This window comes from Lissotriton vulgaris, chromosome 5 (assembly GCF_964263255.1).
Source record: "Lissotriton vulgaris chromosome 5, aLisVul1.2, whole genome shotgun sequence".
NCBI classification, from domain to species: Eukaryota; Metazoa; Chordata; class Amphibia; order Caudata; family Salamandridae; genus Lissotriton; species Lissotriton vulgaris.
The window spans coordinates 368,705,627-368,723,272 of NC_141693.1; the positions used below are offsets into that span (position 1 = coordinate 368,705,627).

General features: G+C 43.0%; 1 protein-coding gene across 3 annotated transcripts in view; it reads right to left on the reverse strand.

Annotated features, from left to right (window-relative positions):
- The window catches only part of IFFO2 (intermediate filament family orphan 2), a 154,036-nt gene that overhangs the window by 22,040 nt on the left and 114,350 nt on the right, over window positions 1–17,646 (reverse strand). For all 3 annotated transcript variants that reach the window (XM_086921703.1, XM_086921701.1, XM_086921702.1), the window contains one exon: window positions 9,005–9,125. In XM_086921703.1, coding sequence (XP_086777829.1) covers window positions 9,005–9,125 — 121 coding nt within the window. The remainder of the gene's footprint in view (window positions 1–9,004; window positions 9,126–17,646) is intronic.

Here is a 17,646-nt window from a genome sequence, read left to right on the forward strand (position 1 = left end):
ACGAAGGAGCAGAGTGTATGTATGTGTATATATATATATATATATATATATATATATACACATTCATACATATATACATATATATACATATATACACGCTCCCTGTCCCACTGGGAATCGAGGCACTCGCGGGTGGGTGCGGTATGCGGTAATGGGCGCCCGCAATAACACAACGCTCAGCTTTAGAACTTGTTTTCCAAAGAACCACACTCGTGTAACCAAAGTTGTCGGTGCTCACACCATAAGGATTTTAATCACAAAGTTTAACAGACGCGTGTCAGCATCAAGCCTTCAAGCCTTATATTGATGAAGGCTTGATGCTGAAACGCGTCTGTTAAACTTTGTGATTAAAATCCTTATGGTGTGAGCACCGACAACTTTGGTTCCACGAGTGCGGTTCTTTGGAAAACAAGTTCTAAAGCTGAGCGTTGTGTATATATATATATATATATATATATATATATATATATACACACAAACACACACACTAGTAGACTGCACTGCATCACATGATCGGGTGGCAGTTAAAGGGAGGGGTCCAAAAAGATGGACTGTAAGTCCCAAAGGCAATATATATAAAAGTTTGTCGGTTTGATTGCTTACATCCAAATCATAGGTGGTGCAGAAAATAGGCGATACCGCATACGCCTCTTAATACTGCACAAACTTTCCTTCACTTAAAAGAAAGCCCGCACTCAAGTCCTTAGGAAATATCCCTTTAATTAGCAACACTTGCCAATAATATTGGACGCATTTCGACTGCTCTCACAGCATTTCAACCGCAGGTGATGTCACTTGCATAAACAAACAAATCCTTTTCATCTCAGTCTTTCTTGTTCCTTTATCATGTTTCAATTTTGCCATCACTTTTTTTGTGCTAAAACTAATAAAATTCTTCTCGACGCAATTAAAAGCTCAAGAAAAGCGTTTTCTACAGACCTAACGGAATTCACTATTGAGCTGCGCCCACGATACTAATAAATTGAAAATGAGAAATTTTTCACTACTAAAGTACGGATTGCAAGAACCGTTTATTGCGCCGAGAATCATTTTATTTATTTTAGCACAATAAAGTGATGGCAAAATTGAAACATGAAAAAGAAAGACTGAGATGAAAGTGATTGGTTTATGAAAGTGTTTATGTAAGTGACATCATCCATCACACGCACAAGCGCGGGCGCACACACACACACACACGCACACACAAGCACACACAAGCACACACAAGCACACACGCACAAACGCTTAAAAACAAGTTATGGTACAATATTAAAAAAAAAATCTCTTCGCCAAACCTTTAATTGGTGAGATGATACAAAACCTATAAAGCACTCAGATTTGCCGGCCACGGTAAGCAACCATAGTTCCCTGGGCAGGGTTCATGACCTCACACAGATGGTCTATGGCTACAGAGGCCATATCTCATTCCGACTAAAACCAATATGCAATGGGAGCATTCAACGTGGTCTTTGGGCAGTCCAAGCACTTCAATACCGAGTGCCCAATCCCCTTTGATGGAAGGGCATGCCCTTCTTTCAAAGCGCCTACCCCGAGAGGTGAACAGGCATGATTCCATCCTGACCAGTGTGAGGTGGGTGGTGGTTGGTGGTTGCAGGGCCTAGCCTTCACTAGGGCCATGCACTTCAGACCAGAGAACTCCACCTCCTAAAACAGCGTCATTGACATAATTGATGTTATTTCCTTGTTACCTGTGACAATCTGAGAACTGATTTGGGGGGCATTAGGATTGCTTTGCTTGCTGGTAACTTTAAACTGATTTCTAATTAAGCATTTTAGGAGAATGTCAATGGATTTTTTAATAACACTACTTTTCAGTTTGGAGTATCACACTATAGCTATCGTTTAAAAAATTAAACATTTTCTGTGAATTACTGTGTAATGATCTTTTGATCCCAGTTCACGTGCCACCGCCCACAGCTTACTGTGAGTGACCTTCGGACATGCACTGCCGACTCTGGCCAGGGCAAGGCCTGTGCTCGGGTCCTGCATTCACTACTCTTGGCTGCAGAGCAGTCTGTGCAAAACTTTTGCTTATGCACTTTGGTCACGGTGTAAGGCCAGGGTCTTTGTAAACAGCCGATATTCACTCCAAATATATCCACTTTCCACAGACTTCAGCAGCACAGAGTGGTCAGTGAGCCTTCAGCTGTGCAGAGCAGGCTCTGGGCACCCGGAATGGCCATGTGCCATGGCCTACGTCGTACGACCACTCCCGTTGGCCAGTGGGTCTGCTGATCATAAAATTCACTCATGTGCAGTCACCTTGCACATAGGATCCAGATAGCCAATCCATATAGCCCTCCGTTGAGCCCACTGAACACTGCGTTTGGACATGTGCAGGTGGTTCTAATTGCAGAACACTGCCTGTGGCCATACTCTGAACCCACAGCCTGCCGCACAATAACTATACAGCTATGCACAGTATCCATCGACTCAAGGCGCTGCCCATGGCCATGACCTGTGAACTCTGTGTAGCCCATATGCCTGCTGCACACAGCCTCTGGTCATGTGCAGACTCTGATCGTATTACCAGGCCTGCAGACTGGCTGGAGCCCAATCCAACTGGCCACATAACAGAGCCTGCTGAAGTTCCTGAACACGAGCCCTTTAAATTGAACGATCATATGAGTTTTTGGGAGGGTCTGAAACCAACATCGAACGAGGTCGGGGCTGGTTGGAATTTCAAAAATGTGGCGTTCTAATTTACATATTTTGCTGCCAAATGAACAGCAGCTTTCTATCTTTATGGCAAGTTTGGTGTCGTTTTTGCAGTATGAGAGAGCATATAGTCCTATGGACCTTGAAATAGAAACTATTATCTTGACCCCGTCTGGAGAGATCTACATAGTGCATTCAGGTTAGATTTACTAATTATTTACCAAATGTTGGTCAAGGAAGTCAAAACAGACCATTTCAGTGGTAAGTGAAATTTAAAATGTGAGCAACAGCGACAATATAAATCATATATTATGTGAGTGTATACACACTTCCTTACCGACGCACATCCAATGTCAGTAAAAAATAAAGGTGGTGCAATAAAACATGTTATTTTGAACAAGTGACATGTTATTTGGAACACGTGAATGAATTAGTATCCAGTCACTTACATGTTACTACATTGCAAATGGAAAATCCTATGTTATTACTATATGACAGCTTAAGGAGTCCAAGTAACTTAAGAAATAGAATGCAGAAGAACCTCTGGATCTAGTTACATACTTTTGTCTCAAACTTCTACACAGGATAATAAAAGACAACAGCATAACCGAAAGTAAAGATTAGCCAAAAATAACGTATTTATTAGACTTTTTGAGCCACTTTTCCCTAACATGAACTATTTGAGGCTCCACCTCTTGTGAGTTATGGCCTCTTTCTTCACTCAACAATGGCATATTACACTTAGTTGGTTTGCATGTATGGTAGAGTGATAGAAAAACAGCAAATACAGAAAAGAGTGGGAAAAAGGTTGACGAGAGTGTGTGGCTATTGTTATATTTAACAAATAGCTGCGTTTTAAAATCCAGAAAGCTAAGGGTTTATCATCATTTCACTATTTCTTACAGATTTTCTATCAGTGTTGAGCCTATGATATATTTTTTACATGTTCTATATAAATAAAATCTTAATGAGTAATAATGCCACCTTGAGCTTCTGGTGACATGGTTAAAGTACTCATCTTTGACCTCATGATTTACAAACAGGTCAACAGGACTATGGAATGAGAAAACCACCTTACACTATAACCAGAGCTATATGCCCTGTATCTCATGACCAGGATGCTTAAGTTTCCTATTGCACCAAAGAAAAGGCCATCCTCAAAGATCAAACCAAGTTATTACGATCACTTCATAGTATTTAAAAAGCATAACAGGTCATCTAGTATAATGTTCCTTTCAAGGCATCTCTGGAATCCAGGGGCTATCCTGGGCTGCCGGTCAAATTATCTCTCGAAGCTCCAGAGGACATATAATTATTCTGCTGGGCTAATCATCAACCCTATACTGCAAGACCACATCATATCCACTATGAAGGGATGACATGGGTTCCGAGTGACATATGACAAGTCAAGATAATCTACCTCATTTACCCGACACTCCAAGGTTGTACACCTGCCCAACAGGCATGCCCCTTAAAAAAGGTCTTGCCCAGTTATCCAACAGGTATCACCCATCCCCCATCACCACTTAGCTTGCTTACCCACTGCATAAGGCTGATGTACCAACAATGTGTCCATGAAATTCCCATGCGCGAGACTAATCTGGAAATGTTGCCTATTTTTTCCGCCTGCGGAGTGCAGCTATCCTTGATCCACGGTTAGGAAAAAGAACCTCGAACAGCACAGTTGCTTTTTAAAGCACAGTGAGTGGATGGGCAATGCATTTACTTTAATGATAACTGCATTAAGGTAACTACATTGCCAGTACATAACTGACAGAGCACTTCAAAGCAACTCCCCCCAAAGAGCAATCTGTGTACATTGCCGGATCCTCCTGGCAGGCAAGGGCCACACGATCTCTAATGATGAGGAAGTTTCTGTGAAAAGCAGTGTGCGGAACCTACCTTAATGTGATTATCATTAGATTAATTTCACTGACCCGTCCCCGACAGTGACGGGAGGCAGAATTCCTCACACTGCTCAATGCTCAGAATGAGGAACTCTCATTTGACCTGCTTTCCTCCCTTTCCCAGCAGTTCTACTGACCGAGGATGGAAATTGGGAATTGTGCCCACCCCTAGCACTTAACATTGGATTCATGTATCGGATGCTACTGAAACAGTTTAGTTTCTTTTGTCGAAGCAACTTCTTTGTACACCATTCCCAAATGGGGGGTAGTGAGTGTGAGAGAGAGTGTGTGAGAGAGTGTGTGAGAGAGAGTGTGTGTGAGAGAGAGTGTGTGAGAGAGAGAGTGTGTGAGAGAGAGAGTGTGTGAGAGAGAGAGAGTGTGTGAGAGAGAGAGAGTGTGAGAGAGAGAGTGTGTGAGAGAGAGAGTGTGTGAGAGAGAGTGTGTGTGAGAGAGAGTGTGTGTGAGAGAGAGTGTGTGAGAGAGAGAGAGTGAGAGGGAGTGTGAGTGTGAGTGTGAGTGTGAGTGTGAGTGAGTGTGAGTGTGAGTGTGTATGAGATTGAGAGCGAGTGAGAGACTTCATATTTAAAATTCCAGCTGAAATCTGACACACTTTATCATACCTGACTGAAAGCTTTTGTATGCAACTATTTATTAAATATCATATTTCTTAGGGGTGTAACACCCCAAGCACCCAACTTGAAGCTATGCCTTTGCACACCTGGCTGTGAGCTGGGAGAAAGGAAGGTAGGCTAAGTGCCTCCTGAGCATTTCCCAAGATCGAGTATCAGAAATCATAGCCTCCCGATGGACTCTTCCGAACCGTCACCTTGAGCAGCACCATGCCCAACCCCCCATCTCACTACTCCTCCCCACCCCATGGAATCTACATATTTAGGTAGCCATGTCTCCTGAAGCTACTAAATCATCAATAGGACACCCGTCAGCACAGCAAAAGCAAAGTAGGTGAAAAACATTCTGTATTCTGCAGCCACAGCAAATTGCTTGCCCTCTCTGCAGAGCTGCAGCGTGCCACATGATACACGATAATGGAGAGTTATAAATTAAACACGCCTGCAGACTGATTTCTTGGACTCAAACTGAATTGCACGGTCCCCTGGGCTCATATGATCCATCGGAGCTGAAGAGCTGCTGCTTGGCGAGGAGACGCAGAGGGCTTCCGCAGACGCGACAGCGGAGTAGACACTTGATTCAACAAGCAATGTCAATCATACCAACCCCCCCACAAGAACACGCAATTTCCTGTGGGCTGCACTTAAAACCCTAGAAAGCTAATTCATAACGCCATAGGCAAGCACTAGAGATTGGGGGTGGGGGAGAGGCAGGGGGACCAGACCAAGGGAACAGCAAAAGACCAACCAGGATCTGCGTGGTCTGGAGAAGGGAGCCAAGTGGGTAGCACCAACGTTTTTTCTTGTTTTTTCTTACAATATTTGAGTAATTAACTGAAATATACTCATTGGACATATCTCATCACGTTGACAACCTCCACGACCATTCCCTTGAACTGCCAAGACTTTGAAGTCCATATGTACAAATCTAACTCCAATCCTAGAGACTTGGGCCCTAAGCCATGTGTAGGTTGCAGCAGGTCAAAGCAATGAGCATGTTCATGAATGCTTTTGTCCATGTGGGGGGAAAGAGGTGGGCATTTAGATACTCCATGAGTCTAGGCATCCGACAATTACTAAGCAGCAAAAAGTGCATTTTGCCGCGCTCTGCAGAAATCTGCTGCTACCAAAGGGTCACTTTCAAAGAGAAACAAATGGCCGCCTGCCAATGTGAACATTAAAGAGTACCGTGCTGCGTCAGGACACCAGGGATGCAAAACTGACCTCTCCGAAGGATTGAAGTTCTATACACAGCACATCGATGAGCTACACAAAGACCCCAGCATACAAAGATCTTCCTCCCCGCCCCACTGGGAAACTAGAAACTCCAAGCAAACGAGTCCTAGGCATACACATACCTGTTCATGCACCTTTATAACAGGATTAACACAGCCTTCCCGCACAATGTACATTTTTTAAACACCGCTGAATGTCAGTCCGCACAGCTACTGGCCTAGCATTTGACTCACCTCACAGCACCAAAGTTCACTCTAAAGGGGATTTATTGCTTGTATTTTTTGTTTTCTATAGATTTCCAAGTTAATGCAGACGGAAAGCACTGTTTTCTGTGTTTACATAAGATCAGTTAAACCGGAAAACTGGGAGCCTTAAATTGTAATGTGGAAATACAGCCTTCCTGTACATTGCAGAGGGTACCCCTGTCCCAGCACACAAATCTGCCACATAAAGACCCAGCGCAAACTTCTTCCTTTGTTTACAGAACGATCATTTTGAGAGACTGGCGCACAGGTCCCCGGCCCCCTCATCTACTAGCCAATAAACATAAATCTGCACAAGATATGTACCCAGACTTGCATTCCCTGTAGAAGGGCTGTAGCTGGAGAAGCAGCCTGTCAACGCAATACATGTGGTCCCCCAGTGCTTCCCATTGTCCTAAGACACAAGGATCACACAGCACACTATAACCCCTACTTGCATCTGTACGGATCCACTGTAAATGAAAAAGGAGGTGTAGTGAAGGCAGGGCCTTACTTGTGCACATTGCTATGTTAGCATTGGCTTATTAGAAGTTTAAACGCCATTTTACCTTTTTGCTGCTTTTGCACCCAACACTATACGTAACTATTGTTGTAAGTTAAGCTGCGTAAATTGCTTCACATGAGATTGGCTTGTTTTCAACGTCCCTAGACGTACAGCTTGACCTTAGTCTGCACTGTGAGTGCAGAAGCCTCCAAGGTTATCATGAACAATGTTAGGTGTTGTTCGGGCTGATCGGCTCATGCTCTAGACATAACATGCATGCAGCTGCAGCTAGCTGAAATTCTGGCGTCTTTAATATCACCCTGCATGCATGATTTAGACACACTGAAGAAAATCAGTTTCCAGAGAGACAGAGAACTATTGCAGATGGGATTCACTTCCGCTAATCTTGGAGGTATGGGGTTCCCCATTCAAGCCTACGAGACCGTCTAATATTATATAAAACATAGATCCTTGCTAGGGAGGGTGGCATACAAGGCACTATAGTATCTATTTCCACCATCATTATAATATGATTTCTCCTTTTGTGTTTTTTGGAATTGTAACAATGCTGATCGTATTATTTCTAATCATATTCCTGCTTATGCTCGCAAAAATACTGCATCTTAGAGCACGTCGTTAAAATAAATATTTTAAACTTTGTGTCTCTTTTTTTACCCATGTTGTGGACTGGTATGAGAATATAACGAAAGAGTGTCCTTGATTCCCACCACTCCTGAAAGTAACCTAAGTTGCATGTTCTGGGTGTTCTAATCATTGGTACCTTTGCGATAGGACGAAGAGCTAATGTGACACTGATGCTAATCGGTTAGGGATTCTAGATACGGAGGTGAGTTTTTTTGGTCCACCACAATTCACTGATGTCCTGGGTCTCTGTGCACAGTTCTGTGTATGAGCAGAAACCCTGCAACACAGGCTATACAAAGACACCAGCACACAGACTTACACCTGCACCTTTCTGGAAAGGATGAACTATGCAAGTGCAGCCTACCTGAATCTACCCAAGTCCAACACCTGCTCTCCACCTAAAACCCCAATCACATCTCAGAAAGGCATGCAACTGGAGTGGACGCATTTCATTTTTTTGCTCAGACCTTGACAAGTGCATACCCACAAGTTATCCTGCTTAGAAGGACTAGAAATTTGAGACGCCAGCTACATGGTTGCAGCACGAGGGCTGAACAAACAAGAACCTGCTACACAGGAAACCCCCACTTACATTTATTTGACAGGATTGCAGTTCGAAAAGATACTCATGGACCCCTTTGCCCCTCCCCCACACAAGGACCACAGCACACCTAACCCCCCACTCATCTCTCACTGGAACTGTTGTACGACTGATAACAGCCTATCCGTGTGCTACAACCAGTTCACAAGCACACATACCTCTCTGAGAGTCTCTACAGAGGATGGAGTATGTTTTCACGACAAACACCACCACCCCACCTCCATCCCCAGCATGCAAAGACCTCAGGGACATGTACCTTTGCTTGCACCTGTGGAGGGATACTGTAAAAACATCTGGTCCATCTGATGCACACAGACTCATTCTGCCCTATCCAGGTCCGCATGCGTTTCAGCACCCATACCTCTGCCTGCACATTTATGGAAGAATTGGCAAAACAGAAGCAGGCTATCCATATGATGCTTGTGGACCATTACGTGCCCCAACCTCCAGCCCACACGCAGCCGAAAGCACACAGATCTCTTCTTGTACCTCTATGGAAGCATCTGCTAAAAAAATACACATAGATCTCTCACCTACCCTAGTCATGCATACCCACTCACCTCTGTTTGGACCTCTACGGATGGGTTACCATTGGAGAAGTCCTCCCAGAGCAGCAGAGTGTCTTCGTTCTCCTCCCATGTCAGACTGTCGCAGTCATCGTCGAAGTCATATGTATCCCTCCTGCAAAAAAGGCAGACAAGGCAACAGTTGAGCACCTGTGTAAGCACAAATTATTGTCTTAATAAGTTCATGCTGGGCAAAGCATGAGCCATATAGAGCCATGTTACATGGAGGCAGCCTTCTCCTTCCCCGACAGCTGCAGCTTCTAATCCCAGTCAAAATGGATTATATACGGTCACCTATGCCTCACAACCCTTCCTCTCAAGAACCAGCTGGCCTTCCAATGAGACCAGACCAGCTTGCCTGGATATCACGAAAGGCTACCCGGGGGCATCAACACTAGTGAGAACTAGGACTCCCTTCAAATCGGGTTCACAAAATGCACAAGTAGATAGCACAATAGCACATGCGATACCAAGAATATGGAGGTTTCAGTGGTAGGTGGGTATTGCCAAGAACCAGTGAACACATTGAAAGTACGACAAAGAAGGAAAGATTTTACCTGTAACAATAGTTTAGCAGCTTGAAGACTTTTGGGAATTCACATGATGTGCAGTATTCCTTTATCTAGTGGTTAGGTCTAAAATGGTCCCTATTTTCGGTTCCCCCCTGGTCCCCCCCCCCCCCTTCCCCCCATTGGGCATCGACCAGTAGGTAGGGTTTACCCTAAGAAATTGAATGCAATTCATGGCAAATAACTTGCTGTACTCTTATATATGCAGAATTACGTTTTTACCTAGATGTTACCGTTCAAACACGGATTGTGGTTGTAAGGGGATTTATAAAATACTAAACACTGTTAGTAATGTAAATTAAAAGCCAGAGAAAATTTCACAAGAGCAATCTATGTCCTTCAACAGGACGAAGCGACACAGTTTCTAGTAAGCTCTTAAAAAGCAGTGCCTCAATGCCAAAAGACTGGTGGTTTTATTGTTAAGTATCTAATGTAATGTCTGACGTGAAATAAAAAAGTAATTAAACAATTTTAAAATATTCAGACATGGGCAGCCTATTTTTAATTTTTGATACCGCTCTCCAATTCAACCCTCACCTCCAAAATATACTGCAAATGTGCTCACGACCCGGGTTAATAACAAAACATGGCAATTCGTACCCGTCTTCATTGTCGTTAAGCTGCTGCTCATCAGAATACCCTTGGACCACTCCACAGACCAAGACTTGCCAGTCTCCAATATTCCGACACTGCAGCCCACTGTGCATGGTCACTAGCAGCTTTTACTTCACTGCAGTAGGTGTCTTGACTTGGCCTAAAGCCAGCGGCGCCTCTAGAAATGTTTTTAGAGGGGGTAAACAAACGGGAACAGATTAAACTGGCGGGGAACCTCTAATGTGAATTGTACTTGTACCCTTTCTTCCCAACTATTCACGTTACTCATTCTTCCTTTCATTCCATCTTATTTCTTTTTCAGTTTTTCATTTCAGAAAACCTTCGGTTCTTCTCAATTTCTTTTTTAACTGCTCTCACATCTCCATTTTCTTTTCTTCTTCCATTTTCTGTCTGTTTCTTCTCCTACATCCCTGCCTCCTCCTGCAGGTTTAAACTGCTCAAGCTCAGCTTTCTGTTCCTCTTCTAAAGCGTTCTTGGCTTGAAACCAATAGCCAGCAGCCCCATTTGCACCACACTGGTGACCACACCTTCAACGGATATGTCCCCTCGTTCTACAAAGAGTGAAGGCACCTGCTGCCCAGCGACTGTCTTGAAGGGCCTGGTCAGGTGTAGGAAGCACTATACATAAAGGGAACTTCAGAAGTGATGGGTGTAGCTGGCGCTTAGGCTGACCGCAGGCTTGTCTTGTTCATTTTCAGGTGTCAATTTCTAGACAAGGCACTTCATAAGTGGGAACATGCAGGGCACGAGTCGAGTACACGTGGGTAGATGGGGGTCTACCAACAATTTTCACTGGGTAGACGCAGTCTACCCTGCCAGGAGGTTGGGCCACACAGAAATTGCTAAACATGTCCCTGTGTAATTTTCAGACACCAGGACATATTCAGCAGCGCCTGCACGTTCCGGACAGCAACGTGTAGGTGGGGAGGGAACTTATCAGATTCCAGCTGGGGCCATAACAAAGGCTGACGTTTCGGGGCAATCAGGCCACCTTTCAATGGAGTATCCTGGCTGAGAACTATCTGGAGCCTCACACCTAAGTGCAAACGCAATGGAGGGGGGAAGCAAAGCCATACAGCTTATTACTTCAAAAAGCACTTGTTTTAGCAAACATTGATGGTTTTAGGAGAAGAGGAATAGACGTGATCCTAGTGTAGTCCCTTGTAGCGTTCCGACCAAAAGTCTTGGATCAATTTATCAGGTGCAAGGGAATGGCTCCATTGAGTATGAGGGTGTAAACACCCACATAAAGTATGAGGACATGGAAATAAAAGTAGGAAGATAAACAGGTGTTGGAGAAATTAATATTTTAGCACCTGAGGTTCGGTGGGCTCCTAGTTCAGACGGAGAAGATGATGTGACAAAGTGGAGCTGGGTTGCAGGTACTTTGAATGGGGCAAAAACATCCATCATAAAGCCCACAGAGCAGGGGTAGCCAATTGGGGACCATTATATCATGGAATGTGGCGGGGTTAGGAAAATCTAGTTAGAAGCTTAAAGCTTTAGTAGGATTAGACCCCAAGATAATCTGTCTCCAGGAGACGTGGGAAGAGTTCCAGCTTGAAAACTTTTATGTATACTGCAGCACAGCAAAAAAATCTGTAAAAGGGCATGCAAGTGGAGGTCTAGCCATCTTACTAAGCTGCGACATAGCATGGGACCCTGTGATATATAAACATCCCTCAAATTGCTGTATTTGTGCAAAGCTGAAAATAGGAAAAGATAACTTGGGGCATGCGATGTTTCTGTTGCTGGTAAATGTGTATATTCCCCCAGGGAGGGAGTCTACTCCATTGGTCGACTCCATCTGCACTTTTGTGCAAAGTTTAGGTAATACTGAAGAATGTACATGTATAATGATGGTAGGGGACTTTAATGCTAAGCTAAGTAATAGTGCAGTCCTGTCTTTCTCACATTCGGACCTGGAGGAGGTTTGGGCTATCCCAGAGTCTGTATTCCCAGCCCATTTAAAATCTGATGAACGCGGCCTATCCCTTCTGAAAAATCTTAGGAATCTTGACCTTGTACTTTTAAACGGTAGATTCTCTGAGGATTCTCCCGCAGCTTATACTTTTAATGGGACATACGGCCACTCTTTAATTGATTATATGGCAGTTTCCTTTCAACTGTTTAGTGTGTGCACACAGTTTAAGGTACTCCCTACAAAGTGGAGTGACCATAACATTCTAGAGGTAAATATGGTTATAAAGATTGTGAAGCCCGAACTCTGGAATCAGAGGAATGAAAATGTCACTTATTCTCGAAATAATGGCCGTACTTGTTGATCATATAAGGCGCTTCCAAACTTTGAGAGGGTTTTTAAGAATATTGCTTTTAGCCCAAGTTTCGGAGACCCCGGTTTTGAGGTATGAGAGGGTTTTGGCAGCAATTAGGAAGATTAGGAAGAAATAAGCAAGGTGTGAGAGTCCCCCCTATAGTAATAACATCATAGGAAATTAAAAAATTGAATAAGGAGATTAATGGTTTAATGAGGGACCAATTTAAAGAGCCCAGATTACAAAGGCAGAGAGAGATATATAGGCTAAAACAGGTTCGGAAAAGGAAAATATCATCAGATCGGAGCACGTTGAAGACGAAAAATGGGTCAATTTACGAGAAGTGGCTTTATCTGGGGATACTAGAAAGTACTGGGCATTGATAGCAAAGTTTTGTGATGGGAGAGAAAAATCAGAACCCATTTTAACCTCAGAAACCAAATGGTTTATTTATATTTCCCAACTTTATGCTCCAAATCAACTTGCTGATCAGTTTGAGGCGGTCGCTAATGCTGTTTTAACGGGGGTGATGTAGGAGCACCGACATGTTTGGAGATTGAAGGATACATTAAGGGGGCAAGATACTCTAGTGCAATGGGGCCAGATGACGTTCCTGTGGCTATAATAAAAACAGGACCGTGAGGATTGGGCTAAATTTTTACATCCGTTGTTTGTCCACTGTTATAATAATGGGGACATCCCACAATCTTGGAAGGGAAGTATATTAGTCCAGTTATAGAAGAAGGGCCCAAAAAAATCCCCGGCCAGTTTTAGACAAATTTTCCTTTTAGATGCAACGGGGAAACTGTTTGCGAAGAGTATCCTTGGCCACTTGCAAGAGTGGGCATTCGGAAACAATTATATACCTTTGGAACAAACAGGATTCCGCAAGAATAGTGGCACACTGGATAACATCTCTGTTATGCAAACCTTAATTGAAAAATATCCCGTGGGTCGGGGGGTCCCATTGTACTCAGCCTTTATAGATTTCTCCACAGCGTTCGATAAAGTAGATCAGGGGGCGCTGTGGAGGAAATTGGTTACAATGGGGATTCCAGGGAACCTCCTAAGATTAATAATTGCTCTCCATTCTTCGACCTGGACAAAAGTTTTATTGGGGGGGGGGGGGGGGGGGGGGGGGGGGGGACACAAGGTCTCTCAAAGAAAATGAGCACACATAACGGGCTGAAGCAGGGGTGCCTTCTGACCCCTTTACTCTTTTCTATTTACATCAATGATCTGCCGAGTAGTGTAGGACAGAGTAAAGGGGACTCTCCTCAAGTAGGTAACCTAAAACTGAGTTGTCTGTTATATGCAGACGATGCAAAAATAATGGACTTAACACCAATTGGTTTGCAAAGACGATTGACAGAGCTAGTTAGGTATACAGAAGAGTATTTTTTTTTAAATAAATATTTTTAAGAGTAAAGTTATGATTTTTTGTTATCAAGGTTGTAAGGTTAGAAAAAATTTGAATTGGTTTCTGGGAAAGGAAAAACTGGAAGTAGTAACCTTTTACCCATATTTAGGAAAAATATTTACTAACAGGTGTTTAGCCAACAGACACATGGATCATTGCAAAGGTAAAGCGATTTCACAAGCCTCTGCAATTAATCGCCTGTACATGCAATGTGGAAAAAGACATTTCTCACACATTATTTCAGTTTATAAAATAAAGATCCCACCGACTTTGAATTATGCTAGCGAAACAATAGATGCGCATGAGTGGGCCAAATTTGAGTAAGTGGAAGGAAAGATCTGGCGTCAAATATGTAATCTGAACCGTGCAGCGCCGATCGCAGCGCTTAGACTCGAATTTGGTCTTCTCTCTACATATGTGCTATGAATGGCTGCCTGTTTAAGGTGGTGTAATGCTCTGATAAACGGTTCTGACAATTTACTAAGGGCAGCGTTGCACAGGGAAATATTTGTAAACATGTTGGGGAAAAGTGCTATTTTTAGAAATTATTTAAAAAGCATTAAGCATGTTTGGTTTAGATATGGACGGGGCAGTGGTTTTATGTAAAACAGCCTTAAAGAAGATAATTAAGAAAACCATATCTGTGGTTTCTCGTGAAAGAGATTTGAAACTGTGCTCATTGAATAGAAGGATGGATTGCATTGTTGGGAGCACCATTGTTAAAAATCCCCAACCGTATGTCCTATGGAACCTGAAACACTGAGTACGGAGGGTGATTGTTATTAAGATTGAATTTATTACCTCTAAGAATTGTAACCGGTTCCTGGGAGGGTATTCCCAAAAATGAAAGATATGGTGAGCTATGTAATTGCGGTATACAAGATCTGAATCATGTTATATTGTGTGCCCTGCACTTCATTCAATACGACCTAGATATTTAAGGATTGGTTTTCTGAAGTATAATATTTCTACAGCAGAACAGGCCTGTAACTGCCTTCTGTCCACCCCCAACCGAACTGATGTATTTTAAAAATTTTCGCTTTTTCAAATAATTTTTAAATATTTATTAAGATCGTAAAATGTTACGGTGATTTAAGTGTTTATAGTACTTCTACGTTAGACCATTTACCCTGCTGCTGGGGGAGGTTGGGAAATAATCTCCCAAAAAGTTGCACAGAGCTCTTGCACTTTTTTCGGAGGGTTAGTCGTCTTTTTAAGTTCTTATGTGCACCTTATGAGATACTTTTGCTGCTAGTTATTCATTGGTAAAGAGTGTTCCGTAGAGGATGCTTAGAGCATCAGCACTTTTTTGAGCACTTTATAAAAACTTTTTGCTGCTAGTATTAATTGGGATCATTTCTCCAAAAGAAGATGTACAGAGCCCTTTATGCTTAAGTTTTTATGCTTACAACCAAATATGTGTATCTTTTTAATTGTTGTGAGTTGTTTGATATATATTTTCGGATTACATCCGCATATTAATTCTTCTGTATACCTCACTTAATCAGGTTTTCCCGATAATCCATAGCGTGCTGCAACTGAAAGAAGCCTGTATATGTTGAAAGACCATTTGCATTGAAATTAATTTGATCACTGTAGAGCATAGCTTAGTGAACAGAAAAATTGTTCTCTTTTAATTGTAGGTTTTTAGCATAAATTATTTTATTTTAATTTTTTGTTGTATGGAATTGTGTTTTAATCATGTATTTTATGTGGAATTCTAAATCATAAAAAATATTGAATTGAATATATTGAAATTGTGAGATCATGGGTTGTGATGCCTCTTCCTCTGTCAGCCTGCGATGTCATGCGCTGGGATGTCACACATGAGGTCACTTGTATATTGCCTACCTTTATTATTCCCCTAGCTTCTTTTTCTTAGGACTCGTGGCCTGGGAGCATAGAGCCATACCACAATCCTACTACGCATAGGGTACTTCTCAACGGAGCGGGTGTGGCACACTGCAAGGTGGGGTTTGAGGGCCCCCTTCCTTGCCTGGAGAGCAATCCATGTGGCTTGAAAGGGCAGAGCAGTAAAATACCCCTGGCTCTGGAAGATCTCGGCGATCGACCAGAGATAAGCAAACCATGTGGACTGTGGCATTCTAGTTATCAGCGTTTTGTTTGTATTCTTCTCGAGATCTGTCTCTACTCTTTCGTCTCTTCCTTGTGTCCCACTTACATGTATGCCTGTGTCTCGGGCCTCCTGTGTGCCCTCGAGTGATGAGTCTCCCTTAGAATCCAGTGTTCAGAGATGGCTTCCCCGAATCTCCGGTGTGTTACTCTCGGTGCCAGCACTGGGGGCTTATTGTATGAATAAAGCCGTTCTTTTACTTCTCCTGTGTTTCCTGTGATCCTACTGTGCATTCCAAAGACTGCTTCCTCAAACCTCAGACCCGCGGCCATAAAGTGTATTCAGGACAACACGCCGATAGACATTAAGGGGCTGTTTAAATGAAGCAGAACTTCGAATGTCTCGGCACGGAGGGAATTTCATAGGGTGCGGTGCAGAATATTGTGCAGGTTTCATTACATTGTGGCTTCATTACACATTTATCTTGTGCGCCATTGTAAAGCAATAGCCAGAAAAATACACAACCCCTCTTCTTCCAGTTGCACGCATGCCATTCGCGAATATGGTCCAAAAAAGCATTTGAAGACCCTAAAGCGAAGTCTTTATATAAATTTTTTTTCGCGCACCACCACTTAAATAAGACACTGCTTAAGCACTCAGGTTTCAACTTAAACGATTCTATGTAACTGACGTAGACTGCATGTAAAATCACAAGCTGTCATGGGCGTCCGCAGAAATTTTTCCAGAGGGGGGCAAAACGTTAACATCTCCGTCTGTTTTTCTGATTGCTTTCTCCATTCTCAGACCAGACACCTACAGAAATGTGCGTCTCCTCAACTCATAGATGGGTAGAAACTAGACGCACACCAAACTGAAAGTGTGCACATCCCATACTTGATACAATCAGTTGCCTACAAACCTGGATATCCCCACAGCTGAACACAGGCATAATAACGGTAGAACTGGCAAAACTCACAACCCACAGCAGCGAAACAGATCAGTTCCTTGCAAAATGTGACATGCATACAACCTACTGCGAGGTTAGGAACCATCAGAACTGTACTTGCACAATGCCCAGAGTAGAGTCATTTTACTGATCCCCGGCCATGCATAAATATATAAGTACGGTATCAACTCTGTACAATCTCTTTTGAGAGTCAATATTTTTATATCCCCAAGAGTGGGAGAAATGTGATCTGTAGGTTACTTACAGACTAAGAACAAGTCCAGTTTAGCCTACTGATTAAACTGTGTGATACCGGCCAAATCAATCTATTTCAGTTTCACACTTCTATAGCTGCTTAACTGGCCCTGCCTTGAGGTGATTCCAGAGCTTGATTGCAACAGGTGACCCACTGACACTAATTCTTGAGAACCAGCACACTTTCACTTACATAGCAAGTGGGTTGCACTGGAAAATGCACCATATAAGAAGTTAATTTAATTTAGCTGTATTTTTCCTCAACTTCTCTTGACGTCATTAGACTGGGTAGAAGCCAGCCCTACATCCATTGCTTATCCAGCCGGGAAAGCAATGCTGTGTGAGGTTGTTCTCATAACACCTGAGCCTCCCTCTATTGGCTGGGCAGACTCAGTTGAGGTGGGCCAGGCTTTTTCAGTGTAGCACACTTCTTTGTGCCATATCTGCGACCTCATTTTATGTTGTCTTTAACCATCCACAT